The 22,409-nt window shown below is 42.7% G+C and overlaps 1 protein-coding gene across 8 annotated transcripts in view; it reads right to left on the bottom strand.

Annotated features, from left to right (window-relative positions):
• Positions 1-5,898: 5,898 nt before the first annotated feature.
• Ktn1 (kinectin 1) overlaps positions 5,899-22,409 on the bottom strand; it is a 64,638-nt gene continuing 48,127 nt past the window's right edge. For 3 of the 8 annotated variants that reach the window (XM_032918256.1, XM_032918254.1, XM_032918253.1), the window contains 9 exons: positions 20,765-20,854; positions 16,979-17,059; positions 16,282-16,371; positions 16,051-16,143; positions 15,086-15,157; positions 14,797-14,880; positions 10,729-10,812; positions 9,161-9,256; positions 5,899-6,355 (listed from right to left, as the gene is read on the bottom strand). In XM_032918256.1, coding sequence (XP_032774147.1) covers positions 6,320-6,355; positions 9,161-9,256; positions 10,729-10,812; positions 14,797-14,880; positions 15,086-15,157; positions 16,051-16,143; positions 16,282-16,371; positions 16,979-17,059; positions 20,765-20,854 — 726 coding nt within the window. In that variant the 3' untranslated portion in view covers positions 5,899-6,319. Of the gene's footprint in view, positions 6,356-8,248; positions 8,365-9,160; positions 9,257-10,728; positions 10,813-14,551; positions 14,636-14,796; positions 14,881-15,085; positions 15,158-16,050; positions 16,144-16,281; positions 16,372-16,978; positions 17,060-20,764; positions 20,855-22,409 lie in introns of all 8 variants that reach the window. The other 5 variants (XM_032918259.1, XM_032918257.1, XM_032918255.1 and 2 more) reach the window with 3 other exon arrangements.

A 22,409-nucleotide genomic window follows, 5' to 3' on the forward strand; every position in this document is an offset into this window, starting at 1 on the left:
CACCCCCTGCAGAGAGGGTGACCACAGTACAACAAACATGCAACAAAATTAGCAGGGAAGGGCCTGGTGTTCGGGGAGTAAGTAGGGACGAGGCTGCTGAGCTCACTGGTCTGAATTTTCAAAACAATTCTGGAGTAGTTACTACAGAGCTGGGGGTGCTAAGGGTGCAGCTGAACAAGCTGCCACACGCAGATGTATCATCTGGTGTTCTAACACTCCAAGCCATATCCAAAAAAGCCTGATGACTCAAAACACTCTGGAGAATGGGTTCCAGGGAGCACCTAATTCACCAAGGACGTTAAGACACTTTCCCCTGGCATTTAAGAGTCTAAAGCAGGGGTTGGGGATTTAGCTCAGTGGTAGGGTGCTTGCCTAGCAAACGCAAGGCCCTGGGTTCGGTCCCCAGCTCCGAAAAAAAACAAAAGAAAAAAAAAAGAAAGAAACCTACAACAGAGATAAAAATTTGCGGGGCCTTGCGTTTGCTAGGCAAGCACCCTACCACTGAGTCTAAACCTTCCTGACGCTGGACCCTTTGATACAGTTTCTCATGTTGTGGTGACCCCCAACCATAAAATTAATTCCATTGCTACTTCACAAGCATATTTTTGCTACTGTTACAAATCATAATGCAAATATCTGATATGCAGGGTGTCTGACGTGCAAACCGTATGGACAGGTTGCTTGAGGGGTTGCGACCCACAGGTTGAGAACCACTACTCTAAGACATCAAGTCCCACTTGATCTCATTCCCCCTAGACCCTATTCCATGCGCACCCACTCAGGCCAACCGCTACCATGCAACACAGGAAAGGAAAGGCATTCATCTTATTCTGGTACACAACTGTTTGAACTTCAAACCCCGATGCTCTCACCTTACAGGCCAGCTTAGGTTTCACTGAATGCTTTTTGGCCTTTAGTCCTTGGGCCAACTCCACAGAGATGGAAATGGCTAAACACAGTCCCTGGCAGCTGAGTTAGCCAAGTGTGTTAGCTGCAACCAAGCATCTGGCCACTGGTCGGGCTCAGAGGAACAATACTGAAAACCTGGCAGTCAGTTCTACAGTGGAGCGGGTTTCCACCATGGGGTGGGTGTTGGAATCTGAAGTAGAGAACGATCCTCGGGAAGAGGGACGAGAAATAACTGGTCATCAGTGGCATGGACTTAGAAGGCAAGAAAACATGAGGAAAGCCTAGTGGTCCAGGTGACTACTTGCCTTAAGCGACAGACACCATCTGTCCCGACAGTGCCCCAAAGGACATGGGGCTCCATTTCGTCTGAGCCACCCTCGCCAAGCAAAGCGAACAGGCCTTCAATCTGCATCTCCCCAAAAGCCTTAACTCCCTTTTCGTGGTCTAACAGAGCCTGAAGCGTTCTGAAACTGGAGGTAGTGAACAAATGCTGACTGGTTTTGGGTGTGCGCACAATAAGCAAAATGAACTTTAGCCCATGTATCATATTATACCTATGCGTAATGGGGCATGTATACGATTAAAGGCAGATGCATTGTTGGAGACGCAGTGAACCATGACTTAGGGAACCCAGGCCTGTCAACAAAATCAGAACACTACCAACATTCTTCCCAATAGATTCTACCAATCTATTCTGAGCCTACAAACAGCAGCAGTGGGCTCATGCACGTCACTGCTCTCAGAGCAAGTGCACCCAGCCTACGTCTCGCCTGCTCCTGTGCTGCTTCCCTGTGCTGCACTTCTTCCAATACGACGTTTAGAATCTGGAAACGGGTCCAGACAGACCATGAGTAACACTACTAACTTCTCTCCCGACTCAGAATCCTGCTCACCCGACCCCGTCCCCGCCCCATGGTCCCCAGCAAGATAAAGATCCTTGAGTGTATAAAGGCACCACAAGGGCACTAGAGCGTACCTGATAAGCACTGCCCTCGAGAGCATACCCTGAGCATTCATTCCATTAGACCCTAGTGCTGAGGTGCACACACTCAATCATACCTAAGTCTTGTGTATAAATGTTCTAGCTTCCTCTGTGACAACCCAGTCTGGAAGGGGAGAAGCTCGACTGAGGAGACAAGTTCATCAGACTGTCTCAGCTATGAACATGTCCACCGTGGCCGGTGCCTCCTCTGGGCAGGTGGCCCTAGCATAGACTAAAAGCCTGACCAAGTCTGTAAGGAGTGCTCATCGCGGTTCCTGCCTCTGCTCCTGTTTGAGTCCACACCCTGAACTCCCTCAGTGATAGGATGTGATGAGGATATGTAGGTGAACACACACACACACACACACACACACACACACACACACACACACACACACACACAAACCCTGGGTGGATAAGCCAATTATAATATACAGTATACACAGAAATATAAAGAACTGGCCTTATTGTTGTTTATTACTGGGCCAAAGGAGCCAGACAAAAGTAGCTGCTTTATCATTCCAATTTATATAAAACTGAGAAAGTTCAGAGTAACCTCAAGTAACACAAAGTGTATCAAGGGCTGCCTGGGAACAAGGAAGGAAAGAGACACAGAAATCTTCCGTGGTTTATGGTTTTGCTCTTTATCTCAGCTATAGTGGTTTCATAGGCACTCAGCAAAATGTATCCAACTGTATACACGTAATACAGACGACTGTTTAACAACAAACTGTAAGGTTTCTGGATGCACTCCCACTAAACTGATGAAAGCAATCCACACACAGTATGTGACGGAACAAACCCAGGGCCTGCCTGTTACTCTCTGTGGAACGTAGAATCACCAGTGCACAGACCATCTGACGGCACCTCGGGGAGCTGAGCACGCACTCTACAAACAGCAAGCTCCATTCCTAGGCGTAGAGCCACTGCCAAATAAAGCAAATGGCAAAGTAACTTACACACAGTCTGGAAGCGTACCCAACACACGGTTACGAGGATGCGCAGTTATCTGGTAACGTGACAACATGCAAGTGGCGTTCAATTTCACGCTCAGGTAGTAGCGGTGGCTGGATCTGAAAAGGGAGCTGGGGTCAGGGGAGTTCACTTTAGCCAGGCAAACATGGTAATAACTCTAATGAGGAGAAAAAGCAGTGTTGCCTCTCAGTTTCTACAGGCTTGAAATATTGTTTTAATAGACTCAAAGACAACAGATTTCTACGCGTCAAAATTTGTAACAAAGTAATCCACAGGAAAACTTAGTCTAAAATGAATTTATTAAAAACAAATTTTATACAAATGTTATCAAAGAACAAATGAAAATTATAAAAATATAAAACAAGATGCATATTTTTAAAAGTGTGGTTGGTTGCCAGATGTCATTAAAACTCCTGGAAAGAAACAGTGTACAAAAGCGGGAACTCTCTAATTTTGGTCTCAGAATTCCTTTAGATCAATATTCAATGTACTAAAATTAAAACTGAGAAAATTTTTGTTAAAACTTTTTTCATACAATATACATGATTGTTTCCCCTCCCCCAGCTCCACCCATCTCAGCACCCACTTAACTCCATGCCCTGTAAAATTAACCAACTAAGTAAACCAAGATCCATCCAAACAACGAACTACTAAACCAAGATACATTCAAACAAAGCTCAAAGCAAAGTAAGACAAATTCTGTAAAACTACCACTGGGTTCACGAAGCCTGCCCCAAAGGGTGGTTTAGATACCCAGGGAGACTCTGCTGGAGAAAGCGTTGTCCTTTGCCAGCAGGTATCAAGTGCAGGTAGCTTCTTGGTTAGGGGTAAGAGCGGGTGTCCACTTCCCCCTGGCAGCACTGCAACCCCATCTGGCTTGAACTTGTGATGCTGCCAGTCCCTGTGAGTTCCCTGTGCGTCGGCCCTGTTGTGTCTGTTACGTTTCCTTGGAGCAGCACATACGTCCACACAGTAAAAACAGCAGACGGTATCTTATGAAAGGAGTTTCGACCTTCAAGACCCCTAGAAATCAAGGGTCAGGAGGATGCCAAGTGGTCTACATGTCATACATGTCTAAACACCAGAGGTAGACAGTCCCTTAGAAATATCAAGAGAAAACGAAAGACAAAGTGGTAACCGTTACAAATACCTACCTCTCCTTTTAGAAGTCACTTTTTCTAGACAACCTTCTGTTTTTCTCTAGCTACAGCTACATACACAGAATCACGGAAACATACGTGTAGATGTGTATATGCTCGTGTCAGTCCTGAGCCAGATGGTTCAGACTCCGCAGAATACTGGCTCTCCTGAGTACCCGAGACTAGGAGACTTATTCTCTGTGCCTCAGTGTCTATATCTACAGTGAAACAGATGATAGAAGCATATTCTTTTCCTACCCCGATATACTCTAGTGAAAAATAAACTGCCCAAGAGCAGTCAATGCTTTTAATGTATTGAGCATATGATAAAGTGTACACACGAGAGTGCTATCTAATAGAACTCTACCAATGAACGTGAAATGGTCTAGTTTTCTAGGGAAACAGAGTCTACCACCAATCTGTTAACAGCCTTCTTTGCCAACACGGTATCGTTTGCTTTGTGGAGCTTCCCTCAATGCCCGCAGCTGCAGTTCAGTAGCAGACAGCACCCGGCTCGGGCCCTGGGGTACAATCAGGACTGTCTGCTCCTTTCATCCCCCACGGCCATCGCTGGGGACCCAGATAATGGGTGTCTGTGTGACTGTACTGCTACTGGCAGCCTTCTCCTGGTGGCCTCTGCTCCTCCCATATACCTTCTTCCAGTAGTGAACCTGGGCAAATCCATCAGAGAGGGACTTATGTTGCATTGTGGTTTCAGTCCATGGTTGGCTGTCTTCACTGCTGAGGCCTGACAGAGTATCATGGTAATGTGAATGTGTGGCAGTGGTTAGCGCTTTATAACACAATCATCCATCGGTAGTGTCACCCATTGGGGACCAGGTCTTCAACACAGACCTAGGGAGGTGGGGAGTTGTGTTTTATATGCATAACATACCATCCAGGAGAGGCCTCACAGTACTGGCCCTGGCTTCAATTCTGTGGGCAGCACAGCCAGCCCTCACTTGTGGACCACTCAAAGACAGCTGACACCTTGTCTTTTACAGTGTCACTAACTTCTGGGAAACTGATGACATTTGAAACAAAAGCAGCCACTTGTGTTCTGTGATTGATACTTTGTAGTCCAGGCTACCTTCTCACTCGTGGTCCTCTTGCCTCTACTTACCAACTGCACAGCTGACAGGTGTATCCCCTAGGCTGCTTCGAAATCAAACAGGTCTCAACTGAAGGGACACAGAGTGAAAGCTTCTGTGATAGAAACATGACTGCTTTGTCCGAGAAATAGCAATAGGGGCTGGCAAGATACCACAATAGTTAAAAGAACTGACTGGTTTTCCTGGAGACCTGGGTCCCAGCATCCACGTGGCAGCTCACAAGTCTGTCAACTCCTCTTCTAGGAGATTCAACACCATCTCTGCCTCTCTGGGCACTATAAGCACGTGGTGCACACACATATATGCAAGTAAATCACTCATGCACATAAAAATAAAATTTAAATTACAAAATACTAGAAGGTACCTTAAAATTCACTGGCACGAGGTACTTGTCATCTAAAGAGAAGTGTTCTCAACACCACACACACACACACACACACACACACACACACACACACACACACACCCCTGCCAACACAGAAGAGACTCTATGTAACCTGTGCTGACACGGGCTCTGAAGAGGGAAACGTAACAGTTGTTATTTGAAACAACAGTAGCAATAGCAGAAATAAAGCAGAGTTCTCCGTGGTGAACAGAACTCAATGTCTGCACCTTGCTGTCACATACACTGTGGTATCTGGCACAGTCATGACCAGTCAGAAAGCAACAGAGGCAGTAAGACTTGTCTTGTTTGGTGACTACAATTAGAAACTGCATTTTAAATGACAGCAGTCTGAAGCACTAGTGAAACCTGTCAAAACTCAATGACAATTTGAGTCGTGTTGAATAAGTGTCCCTTTATTTGCTGATTATAATAGCAACAAAAGTGTTTCCTTGAGTTGATGTCAGAGGCAGTTTCTCCCAAATGTTAAGTAAAGCAGTGTACAACATCAGTATTAAAATGTTAAATTTCACATTGTCTATACCACTTTGATCTTCTGAACAATTTAATTGAGCAAAATAAGGTAAAAGATCACATTTATTTTATCTTTAGGAATGTAAAGGTCTAATTATTCAAACAGTTTTATTATAAAACTAAACTCTGAAGGTGTCTACAGAGTTGGCTTTTTAAAGTGTTTTCTCTTTAAGTCAGTAGTCTAACAAGGATTAGAAAAGACAAAACTGTTCAGTGTCTGACAAAGTAGAAAGGGTAAAACATAAATAAGGCTTTAATTTGGCAAAATATAATACAACGCCTTCTGTTAACTGCTAACGAATAATTTCCCGATTACTTCACTCTGTAAAAGATAAGAAAGCGTCTGTTCAGAACGCAGTAAGGAAGCAACCCACGTGCTGCGTCCCAACACCACCCCACACCCAGCCTGGCACCCAGAGCCACACTGATGGCAGTCAAGTCCCGAGACTCGGGATTCAGAAGGCTTTAGGTAACGACTTTGAAAGGACAACCCTGAGAGCCATTTTTATTAGGTCTTGCTCAGTATAATGCAAACCAAGGGGCAAAGTGAACAGGCTGAAACTTACAAACCCCATCTCTAATAAGAACACACCCGGTCTAGGGGGAGGCAGTCGGCACTCAGTCTCATTACGGTATAAAGCTCTCTGTAAGTAAGCCCTTCTCACAGCACCAAGTTGGCAGACTTGGCATATTCTGTCCAAACCCTCTATGACTGTGCTACTGAATGCAAAGCAGAGCTTCAGCAAGTCATTCATGTTGTTGGCAAACGGCTTTAGCCAGACGTTATGCTACAATAGACAGAGAAACTACACAAGGGAAGAAATAAACACGATGAGAAAATAAGTGAAATAAAAATTGACAACATGAAGGGAAACCAGATTAAGGAAGGATCTGGAGTAAGAAGAGTCAGGCTGAAGCCATGGGAAGAGGAGAAGAATTTCCCTACGAAAGAGAAATCAACGTCATCTGCCAATCTGGGAAGAAAAGTGCCAGAAACATGACTGCCAGAAAACGGGAAACTGAGCTTACAACGGTACAGGCTGCGCGTAGAGCTTCTGGCCTAACAGGAAAGGAGGAAAGGAGCTTACTGCACTCGGCCTGCTGAGAGGAAGTCAGCACTGTTGAGGGCGTGGGTGTAGGTAGACTAAAGGATGGCTGTCCTGAAGAGAAAGCATTCTCAGTACGTAGCTGCCACATCACAAGGGAAGTCTCTCAACCTCTCCACATATATGCCTGACCTACCCCTGCGGCTTCTGTGTGGCTGTCAGTCAGAACTTTGGTACAGCTTCCAAATGGCAGTTTGCCTTGCCCCTTTGTGTCTACAGGGTATCACAATAATTTTGGAGCAAGGAGTCTCAGAAGAAAAACATCTGAAACATTCTTTGCACACTCAAATGTTCTCCCCTTGGCGGTATGATTCAGTCCCACAAAGCATTTTTAACTGCTGCTAAACTTGGGCTTTCCTGCAGTCGTGTAAGCAAAAGAGCTCATAACATGAGCTAGCAATGGACTTATTATTTCTCCTAAACCAAAGCCCTCACTTTGACCATGAAGAAGTAAATTTCTTAGATTATCTACAAAGGAAACTCAAAATAACTTAGGTGTGGTGGCGCCGCCGTGATTCGAGCACAGAGGCCAGGCCTCAACAGTGCCTGAGCACGTCACCTCCAAACAAAAGAAAAAGACTCAGCAAGCCAGCTCTAATCAGCAGGAATTACGGAAATCTGCTCCGGTCTGTAGGTATACAGTAAATACTGCATGTTCTTTCCATGTTACAAAGTTAGGATGGCTTCATTTTCAGTCCAACTTTGATAAAGCAGAGCCAAAAGCAACCGCAGTCATGGCGAGAAGGGAATGTCATGGACACTCACCCTGACGCAGCATCAGAGCCAACCAACAGGCAGCTGCGGGCATCACCACCACAGACCAACCCTGCCACAACCACGCTGCCTCTCCTGTAGGCACAGACCAACCCTGCCACAACCACGCTGCCTCTCCTGTAGTCACCACACTTTGGTTCTTTTCCTCTAAACCAAAAGACTTCACATGTGTGCACGAAAGGAACAAAATGAGAAAGGTCAAAGCTGCCACCCAGAAACTGAGAGGGAACCTTCTCCTGAGTGACAGGCAGATCACGGCACAGTGAGTCGGTCGGGTCTCTGTGCCTCTCCCCGCTGTGTTATTTACAAGGAAGCAGCGTGCTTGGTGTCCGTACCCCACACTGGATCACTTCTCCTTTGTGAGCTGCTGATTCACTTCCTGAAGCAGCTGCTGTAAGTGTGCCACAGTCTGAGTGAGACTCACAGACATCGTCTCTTTCTCAGGAGACCCCTGAAAAGAAGGTGGAGGGGATAACAACTTCAAACACAAAGAGCACATGCAACCAAAAAGGGGAATGACCTAAACATTTATAAAACAAAATTAGCAACAGTAAAAATCACAGACAAAGATGTTTGCTGATTAGTAGCACAAACTAGCTGGCACCAAAGGAAACTATATAGCATAAAATGCTGGCCACAAAGGAACACTCTAGCCTGTGAGCAATGTAAATAATGTGCTTTTTCTGTCAGAAAATAAAACAAATATGTTTAAAACAAAAACAAAGCAAACAACTTGTCCAGCACAGGAAAGCCTGCCTCTGACAGGCCCAGGCACAGGAGCCACACACAGTGCTTACTGGGTGCCTGAGCGTCCCTCTACTCAAGGATAGCCCTACAGGACAGGCGACACTGCCAGTACCCTTAGCTGAAGCAGAGTGACAGCCATACATGAAGTTAGTAAGCAGCAGGGCAGAGTCAAGCATCCAAACTCTAATTCCAAAGCACTAACACACTCACCTCTCCATAAAAACACTACAGTTAATATAGGATCTCACAGAGGACAGTGGGTCTACCAATGACAAGAACGCAGGGTGCTCTGGTGAGAAGGTGACTTTTGGTTAAGAAGACTCTGTATGGAACTGGGTTAGCTCAATGAGACAGCTTGTGCACAAGGCCCTGGATTCTATCCCCAAGTGTGCTCCATTCCCCCAAACATGGAAGCAGTTTGGAGCCAAAGAACATGCATGTTCTTCAAAAAGTTTATAAGGCAACTAGCCTAGAAATTTGAGGTTAAAGGAAATACCCACCATTTCTGGGGAAATATCATTATTCTCAATAACAACCGTGTCTCCAGCAGCTTTTAGTGAAATTTTGGAGTGGATAAAGTTCAGTGACTGTTGAGCCTGTAACAAAAGCATAAGGAGAAGATACATCAAGCACACCAAGGAAATAGCTTAATATGTATTCTGTACAAAGGTAAAGCTCCTCTCAGCGTACGATATAAAACTTGTCACTGAGATGGAAACAACCACATCTCCCACCAACTTATAACAACAGGTATGCACATTTTCAGCAGTTCAAACATGGGAACTGAATAAGGAAATTAAAACTAAAAATAACCACACTGATAAATTTAAGTTTTAGCCTGGACTACAAGTCTCCAAATTCAACCCACAATCTGTTTTTTTTACAGCTCACATCTAAAAATGGGTTTTAAAAGGTTTTTTGCTTTTGTTTATTTCATTTTAATTTTATGTGGATTGGTATTTTGCCTTCATATATGTCTGTGTGAGGATGTTGAATCCCCTGGAACTGGAGTTACACACAGTTGTGAGCTGCCACGTGGGTGCTAGGAATTGAACCCAGGTCCTCTAGAAGAGCATTCACTGTTCTTAGCCGCTGAGCTCTCCTCCAAAGTTCCATGTGTATAACTAATTAATTTTAATATTTTTGAGACAGCCTGGTAGCTCAGACTGGACTTGAACTCATGATGTAGATAGACAAGGCTCCTGCTGCCCAAGTACTTGGATTACACTAGCCAGCACCAATACTTGGCCTCTCATGGTTTTTATTTTTTTATTTTTTATTTTTTTGAATGAGGCATGTGAGCCTATCACATGTGGATCTCTAATCCTAAACTACTCTGGGTTTGTTGACTCCTGATCTGGAACCTTTTTTGAATATAAAGCATATTTAGAGAAAATTAGCAGAAAGCATTTTATGAATGGGTCCCAACATTATGTTTTGTTTTGAAAGGTTTAGTTATTTAGTTTTTATATATGATGAATATATAGCTGTAGCTGTCTTCAGACACACTAGAAGAGGGCATCGGATCCCATTACAGATGGTTGTGAGCCACCATGTGGTTGCTGGGAATTGAACTCAGGACCTCTGGAAGAGCAGTCAGTGCTCTTAACCGCTGAGCCATCTCTCCAGCCCCAAACTTCTGCATGTTTTACAAAGTGTCTTTTTACCTCAGTAAAACACATTTGTGCGCATTTCCAATTCCAATTTTTAGCACCCACATGTAGGTCACAATCATCTACAACTCCAATTACAGGAGACTCTAGAAGTACTCAGTACCCATATGGTACTCAGACATACATGCCAACAAACACACAACACACACATACACATACACCAAATAATTTCAAAGAACTTCCAGAAGTGAAATAAAAAGTAAAAACTTTAACTCCAAATGAGGAAACAAGTCAATGGGCTTTGTTGCCGCCGCTGCTGCTGTTTACCAAGAAAGTGATGATGCAGCCGGCAGCCTCCACATCTAAGGACCCAAAGGACAGGGGCAGCTTCACAGTGTCTACCTAAGCTGTGTGCAGGACATGGGTGGACAGTCTCAGGCCAAGCAGTGACTCACCTTGTGCAAATCATCAGCTACCTTCTTTCTCTCCGTTTGCTCATTTTGAAGTTTTGAATGGGTTTCGTTTAACTGTGTCTTGAGCTGTAGAAATAAAGGAACAGAAGGATTATTTGGTTATGAAGAAAGACTATGAAAGAATGCACTCTTAAGAGCCATGATGCACAGTGGACAGCTAACAGCTGGTCAGAGGGACAGAAAAGCTGGCAGCAGAGGTCCAGCCTGCAGAGCCAAGCCTGAGAGACGCAAGAGAATGAACTAGAACTTAGTGTAGAAAACTTTTAGCCCCAAACCAAAGTCAGACACTAAGAGCCTTTAATAGTTACTGAAACCATTCCAAATTAAAAGGAAAGTAGAAAGATCTCTAACCACCTCTAAAACACTCCCTTAACCTAGAGTTCTTTCACACGACAGTTGCGGGACACGGGTGGCTGAAGCTTAGCCTTGTGTTCTTGGAGAGGACTCTGGTTTGACACTCAGCACCCATATACAGCAGCCTTTAACTCGGGCTCCATGGGATTCAGTGACTTCTTCTGGCTTCGGTAGGTACCAAGACATGAACATGGTGCAAAGACACACACACAGACAAATCACCCATACACATAAGATAATAAATCTAAATTTTTAAAAAGTTACCGCTTTAAGCCAGTGAACAGTTTAAAAATCCAACAAAGAGGGGTTGGGGATCTAGCTCAGTAGGCCCTGGGTTCGGTCCTCAGCTCCGAAAAAAGAAAGAAAAAAAAAAAAATCCAACAAAGTAACTTTGAAAACAGCAATGTAAGGTCACTCTAGCCTAGACTGCACCAGTAGGAAATGTCAAGGGATTACACTGGCTGCTCTTCCAAAGGCTCAATTCCCAGCACCCACACAGCTCACAGCCATTCATTTATAACTCCAATCTCAGAGGATCCAATGTTCTCTTCTGGCTTTGGTGAGCACTAGATACATACATGCATACAAACATAGACATATGTTTTTAAAATATTAAGATAGAATTCTCAACAGCCAAATCGTCAAAAAACAGGCTGTATATGACCCTGGTGTCCATGCACAATACCTCTTACAAGTGTTCCAATTAAATAGAAAGAAAATTATTGACACTGTCTAAAAAGTAATGCCAGGTGTGGTAGCACACACCTTTGATCCCAGCATTTGGGAAGCAGAGGCAGGCGGATCTCGAGTTTAAGGCCAGTGTGATCTACAGAGGGCATTCCAGGACAGCCAGGGCCCCTGTCTAGAGAGAGAGAGAGAGAGAGAGAGAGAGAGAGAGAGAGAGAGAGAGAGAGAGAGAGAATATACATGTTACTGATTTTGCCTCCCAGGCATGGGCATGACTTTCAAAAAAAAAAAAAAAAACTTTTGGAATCTTAAAAAAGTACCAAGAGAATAAATACGCTGAAATCTAAAGTGGAATGAGGAATTCCCAGTTGGTCACTTATTTGGGGAAGTACATTTGCCTAAAGCTTCTGTCTTTTGTACTTAACTAAGAGTGCAGTTCTCTGGCAGAGAGGACCATCTTCTGACACAAGAACACAATTCATTTTATTTTGAAATAAAACAACTATTAAAATCACAAGACAAGAAAGGAAAACAGAAATTGCCACTTAAAACTGTCTTCTGATAGCAGAATGGTAATTAACACAAGACAGCACCAACAAAATGGAGGAGTAACCACCAGCTGACGGGTGTGGCACAAACGTGTCATCTGCTGGGTCAGCTTCTAAGCACCAAACTAAAAAGAAAACTCTCTAGGTAAAACAGAATCTGCTAGCTGCTCAGGAGTGGCACAGGTCTTTAACCCAGCACTTGGGAGGAAGAGGCAAGCTGATCCCTTTGCGTTTGAGGCCAGCCTGGTCTACAGAGGTAGTTCTAGGATAGCCAAGGTTACACAAAGAAACCCTGTCTCAAAAAAAAACAAAACAAAACAAAAAAAAAAAAAACAACAACAACAAAACAAAAACAAAAACAAAAAGAAAGGCAGGAATGGTGGCAGATCTCTCACTTCAAGGTCAGCCTGATCTACAAAGTGACTTCAGGGCAGCCAGGGCTACATAGAGAAATCATGTCTTGAAAAAAGCAAAACAAAATAAACAAAGATTCTTCTAAAACATTCTCTTGGCTTAGAACTGTGGAGTATCACAGACCTAATCAGTGTGATATTCACCAAATACGTGCAGAAAACTAGTCTGATAGTATACTGGAAACGGGTAGAACTAAAACAAAGCATTGGTAAATGCAACAAGAATTGAAAATATAAGGGTATGTATGTGCATATGTACACATACATGTATGTGCACACAATACTCTATTCCTCATATAACTCTAAAACATTCTCAATAATCACTGTCATACAGGGCACCGTGATGCACAGCTGTGCATCTCAAGGCTGTGCAAGCTAATGCAGGAAGACTGCTGCCAGTTCAAGGCTAGCCAGGATCATATGGCCAAGCTGTCTCCAAATACCCCAACCGGGAAGGAAGAGAGGCGGCCTGAGAGAACAAGGGCAGCGGGGACGGGTGTGGAGGAGGGGAAGGGTCAAGATATGTAAATGAAGAAGCTAGGATGAACTCAGTATTATATGCTAACCTAAATGCTTTAAACCGTAAAGTAATAAACATAACTGCTATAATAAGGAGTGCTCAGGAATGAGGAAAAGTAGGCTAAATACGCTCTCCTTGTGCGTGTGTGGGGCTAAGGGAACAACTCTCAGCCGGCAGGATTAGTCTGAAATCAGGAGAAGCACACTTATTCTTCCAGTGTATTTAGATACCTTTTAAAAAAGTCAATGTGATAAAGTGCTCTAAATCCAGGAAGATACAATGGTATATAAGACAGAACGAGTTAACTATCTATCCAACAGGTCCGCATGTCAGCAATCAGCACAAATCCCTAGAAACTACAAACACAGAATTCAAAGAACTTCATGTTAACAAAATTTAGCTGAAACTAAGGCCTGGGGCTATAGTCCTAGTTACTTGGGAGGCTGAGGCAGCTTGAGCTACAAAAACGCAAAGCTACCTTAGGGCAACGAGCAAGACCTTATTCCTAAAGTAAAAGCGAAGGGCTGAGGATGTAATTCAGACAGAAGGTCCCTATGAGGTCCTAGGTTTAATTCCTAGGACAATGGGAAGGAAGGGGGAGGCAGGGAGGGAGGGAGGGAGGGAGGGAGGGAAGGAAGGAGGGAGGGAGGGAGGGAGGAGGGGCAGTCAGTCACTGTGGGTCAGGGTTAGTCACTAAGTGTTAGATTACTGATAATGAACACTGGCTCCCATCTCTAATCCCAGACAAAAGACTGAGAAGAATTACTCTGAGTTTGAGACCAGCCTACCTAAGAGACCTTGTCTCAAAAGAAAATAGAACAGAAATTACTTTTAAAAGTTCTGAAATTTACTCTTAGGAAGACTAGTTAGCTTTGGTTGGGTTATTTCTTGAATGAAGAACACACATCTGTAAGCTTCAACAGCTTCCTCCAGGTTACAAAACTAGAAATCCTAATTAACTAAGAAAATTCAAGACGACAATCTTTACAACTCCTCCAATCAAATTTTGTTTCTTTTCACCAAAAAGTAACATTGTTCAAGAAATTAGGTTGTATAAAAAGCAGAAAACTTTGAAATGGAGTTGGAAGCCAAACATGCCAGCATTAGGAGCTAAGAGGAGAACCATCTTCGGAGACATCAGAAGAGGAGGAGGATTACCGCTAACCTAAGGAAAGGGCCAAGCTAAAGGTGGTTAGCCAGGAAAAGAGGTCTGGTGGAGTCTGCACGTCAGCACACGTGTCTCCAGAGCCTACTTGACACTCAGCGGAGGACAAGCTTCTTACCAAGTTAAGCTCTTCATTCTGTCTTACTGCTTCAGAATATGAATCATCAAGTTTTTTCTGCAATTCAGTCAACAGATCTTTCAGCTGCAATGAAGTTTAAAGTTTAAGGTTGATCTCCATGGATAGCCCACACTTTGCAGCTACTCGGGAGCTCGGCTACAAACAACCTAAGCGGGACGACTTTCATGCCCTGCCTCAACTGAACCGAACTGAGCGGGAAAGCAAGCCTGAAGAACGTGAAATACCTCTCTGACTTCCATCACGTAAGTCGATCGCTCCACTTCGGCCTTCTCAAGCTCTATTTCCAAATGTTCTCGTTCTCTTCTTAGCTGTCAACACAACAAAGGGAGGAAAAGTCATTAAATTTTCCTTCCATGGTTTTTTCCCCATAATAAAATGTTAGGATACTAATGAATTAAAGCTCTTATGAACTCAAACTACTCAAGATAAAAACATATGAGACATAAAAAACAAAGATTTTGAGCAACCCATAAAGCTAAAACTGAGTTCACAGGCTGCAAATCAAACACATACATTCTCCATAGCCTTGTTCTCGTGTCTTAGTCGCTCTAGCTCTTGCTCAGAGGCTGTGAAGGAGGACTGCATCTGAAAGGTGAGACAACATTAACAGAACTGCCGAGGACGCACTGCACCGAGACACGACCTGCAAAGCACGTTACACTCAAGTGAGTGCCTATCTTCTGAATTGTGACGTGGAGTGGTCTACAAATGTTCATCTCTATCCCGGGCCGTAGGTTGGGTATGGAGTTTTTTGGTTTTGCTTTTTAAATTGTTACTTATTTTGAGAGAGAGGCCACAGTGCATCTGGGGTCAGAGGACAGTTTGCAGGAGTCAGGTTGTCAGGCTGTAGCAGGTGCCTTTTGCCAGGCCCGCTTAGAGGTTTCAAGTGTAGCCCATACCAAACTGTCAATTAAAGCTCTTAAGGATGAGTCTCACACGTGACTTCACTTTAATAATGCTCAGAACCTACCCACTGGTGTTGAGCCTATATTAACAGCCAGCTAGAATCACTAAATTTTTGTTCTCCAAAGCTATTAACACAGAACAAGACCAGCAACCTACAGTCTGCCTGCACACATTGATGCAAAAGACCATGACTTTCTTCACGGTATCTGTGAAAACGGCAGGAAGATAAAGACTTCCCAGTAGCACATGGGTATCATGAACAGAAGCCTGGCTGAACTTTTTCTTCAATGCAATATAATATGGGTAGCGAGTTTCACACCCAGGGTTCTTCATCTCATTATAATATGGAGAGCTATCAGGTGCAAAGCACTCTGCCTGCTACACCACCCTCTGGTCACCCAGATGAGTGATTTTCAAATGGGTCAACATCAAAATCACCTAGGACTCCAGATCTGCTGCCCTGCAGCCCGCGTGTAGGACACAGGTGACCTAGGGTGTCGCCTGTGTTCCCAGGGGACAGTGGTGGGCACTCACATGCTCAGCACTGCTGATGTAAGCCCCCACTTAAATACCTGCTGAATAGTCCTCCGAGACTCCTCTGCTTTAACCTTCCATTTGCTTTCTTCCTGTTCCACACTTCGCTGAAGCTTTTGCAAAATCCCTTCCTGCGGACAAAGGCAGACTTGTTCTGAGAATTTTATGATTTTCAATTATTCTGGTGCCAAGATAAATCACACAGGCCAGGAAGAAATAAGTCAATAATTTAAAAATAAAGTCAAAATGTAATTCAAGCCATATCCTACTGTTTCTGCAAGGACGGATTTGTATTTTTCACATTCCAGCTGCAGCAGTGTGTGCATTTCATTAGCTTCTTTCAATCTGTGCTCCAGAACCTGCAAAGGAGGAGATAAAAAGGACAAATAAGAGGGCTGTCTGACACATTCGTTTCAATATCTGATGATGAACGGATTCGATGATATTTAACAGACTATTACATTCCTAAGCAGCACTGCCGTCTGATGGCCTTTTGGTCACATGGTGTCCATTTGTGAAGCTTTTTTTAAGTCCTCACTAAGAAACGCCATCACACGTTACCACAAGGATTTTACTTTCCACACATGGCAACGTGTAAGGCGATCCACAAGTAAACGTTACAATGCTCATGACACATGAGGAAGAAGTCTACTCTCGCCACCTCGGAGTCAAAACAATCAGGGCTCTGCACTCTCTCAGTGGCCAAGGGCCAGAAGGAAGCCAGTTTGCGAGTGCTGCCGATGCTATCTGGGTGCGTCAGCAAGCCAGTGAAACCGGCTATGTATTAAACTTGGTTCACACTGAAAACTTAAGCTAGAAGGAGAGGAAAGTAGTTAAACATTTGGTTTTAGTTCTTCTCACTACCCAACTAACAGTGCACCCTTCTCTCAGCCCAGCATTTCTGAGAACAGCTGCTGCAGTGTCCCAAACCTCAGTTTAAACACACAGTTCGTTTCCTCAACTAACCTTGACCACCTCTGTGTCTGAGGGTCCAGCCATGCATGCTTTTGCCTTCTTTTCAAAGCTACGTAACCATTCACTGTAATTCTGTAGGAGGAAAAAGGTCAAGGTTACTGGTTTCCACAAAAGTCTATTAAAAAAAAAGTCAACATTAAGAGCACCAAACCAGATAATTATAAAAGAAGCCTACATACACTGTCATCATACTTACAGTTTAATAGGCAGATGTTATTGTTACAGACAGAACATAATAGTTTAAAAAACCCACAGAAACCCAAATGATGTGACACGCCGGTGGCTCCAAAGCCGCGGAAGGTACCAGAGAGAACCCCGTTCACACCAACTCCAGTTACAGGGTGAGTTCCAGGCCATCCTGGGCTATATAGGAAGACTATCTCAGGGGGAAGAAGACCAAACAATGTTTTTGACCTAGGCCTGGAAGTGCTAGGATTAAAGACAAAAGCTACCATAGCCAGCAATACATAATTTAATGTACAAAAATTAAATACATATTAGTATCAAAATAAAATGCCTTTTATCCATACCAAAAATATTTGCAACAGAATTTTGGACTCAAAGGCAGCAAGCCAGAGCTCAGAACTCATGTTCTACACCGTGAGAAGTTTTCATGAGCAACAGACGAACACGCTCAATGTGTAAACCACTCAAGATCAAGTCTCAAAAGCTCTTCCAGGTAAAATAGTTCTGAACACAAAGCATTCAATTTAAAAATCCAAAGTCTGACTGTCTGAACATTCTGTTCAGAAGATTTTTAATTCTTTGAAGGTACTCCAAAATCCCTGAAAATACTTTATTAAAAAGTGCACTATAAGCATATTTTACATCTTACTGTGGTAAGGAGCACACATTTATTTAGCACAAAATCGGTTCCTGTTTACAGGCCGAGTGAAGACAACAGTGCATAACTGTCTAAGCCATATCTGAAACCTTACAATAAATTATTATATACTTTTGAAACTGTTAACAAGTGTTTAATATTTTTAAATCAAGTTTCTTCTTACATCTTTGGTTTGATTAATTAAAAACTAACCGTTTATTGACTCTATGGTGTAACATGTCCTGCTTCTGTATCTCAATTGATATTTTACAAGCATCGCATGAGAAGGGAGAGGGATGGAGATCACCCCACACTGCACCTCTTTCAGTGCCATGCTGTAAAGGCCCTGTTTATAGTAAACGAATGGGGCATTCTCACAATGCAAATTTAAACCAGAGCAGTGAACTCTAACTGCTTCCAATACTGGGATTCAACACAAATTAAAACCAGATGAAACCCTTCTCATCTACATCTGCTTTACACATTGGCAACAGCAAGCAATAGAAACTTACGAAAGCCCTTGTATATTTAGTAGTTATGCTAATTCATCCTAATGAGCTTAAGGGTTTTTTTCCCCCTTTTTTCTCTTGTATGTAGTCTTATTAACCTGATATATAGACCAGGATGGCCTACGTCTGCCTCCCTTGTACTTGGTGTATGCCACCATGACTGGCTATATTAAGTAATTCTTTTAAAACTCTAGAATACTAACCTCTAAGTAGCACATGAAAAGCTTAGTGTTTTAAAACACATGAATTGATTTTTAACAAGTATGTGAACAAAACACAAAGAATACTTTCCATGTCTTACATGTTTACAAATTATCACAGAGCCATGAATATTTAGTTATGGAAGGTAAGTAGTAAAGCCACTAAGAATGAATTTAACCAAGCATAGTGGCAGACACCTGTAATCAGGAATTCAAGATCAGCCTAAGCTACAAAATGGCAAGACCATACCCCCAAATAAACAAACAAGTAATAACAAAACAAACAAAACAAGGATGAATTTGTTCCATTAAAAGAAAACTAACTGCTGGTCATTCAGTGCTCTTGGTTCATGAAATATTGTCAAATAAGTCAATCAATGAATAAAACACACAGTAGAAACAAAAAGGCCACAAAAGAAAAAGACAAGAAATATATTAACAGCTCCCCCCTACATCATCTCTCTGTCTAAAACAAGACACTTCAGCCTAGGCAATCGTGGTCATCTACTGTTCAAGCCTATGTAACCTCCCACAGCTACAAGGCAAACAGAAGAGTCCTTCCTCCTTACGTGAATTAACAGTGCGGCACATGGGGCTGGAGAGATGGCTCAGCGGTTAAGAGCACCAACTGCTCTTCCAGAGGTCCTGAGTTCAAATCCCAGCAACCATGTGGTGGCTTACAACCATCTGTAATGAGATCTGGTGCCTTCTTCTGGTGTGTCATATGAGAGCTACAGTGTACTTATATATAATAAATAAATAAATAAGTAAATAAATAAATTTAAAAAAAAACAAAACAGTGGGGCACATGTACGCATAACCTAAACAAAGCAAACAGCCAACCTACTATTCATACCGCACACCAGTAGGGACTTACTCTGCCCCTGCACCCTCACCTGGAGGAAACAGAGCTCCCTGGAGAAAGGGGCAGTTCTATGCTTGACTTTAACTCCATGTAAACTTGAACACCTTGTTACAGCACAAGAGCTACTAAAGGACATCACAGCCAGCCTAAAGCGGATCACTCCACTAATCCAGGCTATACAAGTAGGCAACAGTACCCACCACACCTTCAAATACTGACCCTGGATAAGACAAACCCGAATGCCAATTTATGAGTTATACAAAGGACGGAGGAACACGCTGGCACTACCAGACACTGCAATAGGGCACTTCTAGGCTTCAAATCAGGGAGGGGAAGAGTAGCATGCTGCACACTGGCAGGGACTCAGCAGGCACCATTCACATGTTGGTCTTTGGGTTCTGATTATAAAATACTACCTTATTATTTAATTACCATGAGAACTGTATATGAAAATTAGGGGAATGATTAAATTTGTCTAATAAAGGTATATTTTTTAAATAAAAGAATTATCTTGATCTCTTCTGTTGAAATATTTACAGATAAATGCTCTGATGCTTGAGTTCCTGCAGGGCGATCTAACACAGAGGTTCTCAACCTGTGGGCTGCATTCCTTTGGCAAACGTCTATCTCCAGAAGCATTCATATTACAATTCATAAAGTAGCAAAATTACAGTTATGAAGTAGCAATGGAAACACTGTTATGGTTGGGGGTCACCAGATGAGCAACTGTATTAAAGGAAGGGTCACAGCGCTGGGAAGGCCGAGAGCCACCACTAACAGCATGGGAAGGATAAGAAGGTTGTTCACGTATTAACAAGTATGTGGGATTCACGAGGTGGGTCCTGTGACCACTATTCCAGTGCCTACGTGAGTATATATATACACACACTATTTTACTATGAGTTGAAGAAGGCCTATGCCATCACTTGAGGAATTCAGGCACATCCCTGATCTTCCTGTCCTGGAGTACTTGCTGCTGGTCGGAGCCAGTCGCTCTCCTATCCTACCATGTCCACCTCAGCCAGCTGCACTTTAGCACTTGTGGTGAAGGTTTGATGAAAATCATGATCTTAAAATGTAAAATGATTTAAAGGACAATTGCTAAAAATAAGAAGTAATCACTTAAATCAGTTATTATTGATTTTATTACCCATTCAGAAAAAATTCTTTTCCAAGCTATTCAGTGTGGAAGAAAACAACAGAAGTTTCAGGTTCGGGCAAAAAGGCTTCGAACTAAGTTACTATCAGACTACTCCAAAGCACAGGAGTTATGGAGACACTGAGAAGTTCAGCCAAAGCCAAATTCAGAAACCAAATGCTGCTACCGACAACTTCCTGCATAACTTCAGGGTAAACGATTAAAAGAAGGGCTCATCTTACCGAATGAGAAGGCACAGACACCGCTGGAAACAACCTCTTGAGAAGGTCCTTGGACTCTAACTCAACAGCTTCCACTTGCTGTCGTCTTTCCTAAAGCAAAAGACAGAGGAGATCAAACTTACAACATTAGACAATGTGCAAAGAGGAAAACTTTTTAAAAAAGAGTATGACCTTTAAAGTTCTAGTGGAAGAAAAAGTCAATGTACAAAACATATTTTAATATTGAAAAGTATCAATTTTTCTCATTTTAAGGCATTAAACATACTTCCAAAAATCTCTAGGGCATAAATAGCAAATAATACCTTAGTTAACCAAGCCAAAGCAGTGTCTTTTGCATTTTCTTTGGCACTAGAAAGAGGGATCTGTCTGCCTTTCCAGTAGCATTTCAAACACAAGCCTCCCAGAAGACCTGACTACTGACGAGGCATCTGGGCAAGCCAACTGACGCCCACTGACAGAGAAGGTTTACAGAGAAGCACAGACACCTTCCTAGTCTGCTCTTCGAGGTTAGATCAAACTACTTCTGTTAAACCAAGCAGAAAGGACCAATTGTGAGTGGAAGCAGAATGGGGAGAGAATGGCTGAGACGGGTCACTAAGCTCAATAAGATGACTTCTGACACACAGTGAGCTGGAAAGTGCAGTGATACTAATGCTCAACCTAAAATGGTGATGTTTAGCTCCAACTCTAATTGTAAGTTCAGAAGGATGTTCGTCAAAATGAAGGACACGATGTGACCACATACACACATATCCGCTCAGATCTAATGCTCAAATTATTTTTACGAGGTTTTTTTTTTTTTTTTTAAAGACACCTATAAAATTATACACCAAAACCAAGCCAACACAACCACTCCATTACTACTGGAGTCCAAGAAACAATGAGAGGTAGCAAGTCCCACCTCAGCACTTCCACATGCTCTTGGAAATCTGTGACTGAAATGTGAATTTCAGTAAACTGAAAATGTAAATTTACACAACAGAAATCAGAATTTCATATTCTATGCACACTAAAAGCTGATATATTATTAAAGATTAGTGGCAATATTTTAGAATAGCTGCTTTACTGAAGTATTTTCAATAATTTAGTAAAGTCCACAAACTTGTAGGCAAATTCCCATTGCACTCGAAGGGAAGGGCTATTTCAGAGGTAATCAAGACATCACTGTATCATTTGACTACGGAGACGCAGAGCAAGATACTGTGGGAGAGAGGTATCCTGCAAGCACAGAGGAAGACTCTCTTGTAATCAACAGCCACTCACTAAGCTATTTCATTCTATAAGAAATGTTTTAGCTATAGAATTTTCATTTGACATAATTTGGTTATAAGTAGTAATTTCTATTCAACATCTGAAAAAAGATCTAATTTTTAGAAAGTGGATTATTTCCTTAGAACTATCATTGATGGATTATTTCCTCAGTACCACCAATGATTGTAAAATATCTTTCATGTAAGTCTATCATTACAGTTTCTAACAAGCATTTAGTGTTTTAAAAGTAACTCCAGGCTAGGTAGGGTGGCTCATGCTTTTACCTAACAGTGGTAGAGGCTGGTAGACAGATGCTCTCCTGTTCTAATTAGCTAGTTCCAGGCCATCCAAGGCTACTACATAGTGAGATCCTATCTTGAAAGAAAAAAAAATA

This window comes from Rattus rattus, chromosome 12 (assembly GCF_011064425.1).
Source record: "Rattus rattus isolate New Zealand chromosome 12, Rrattus_CSIRO_v1, whole genome shotgun sequence".
NCBI lineage: Eukaryota > Metazoa > Chordata > Mammalia > Rodentia > Muridae > Rattus > Rattus rattus.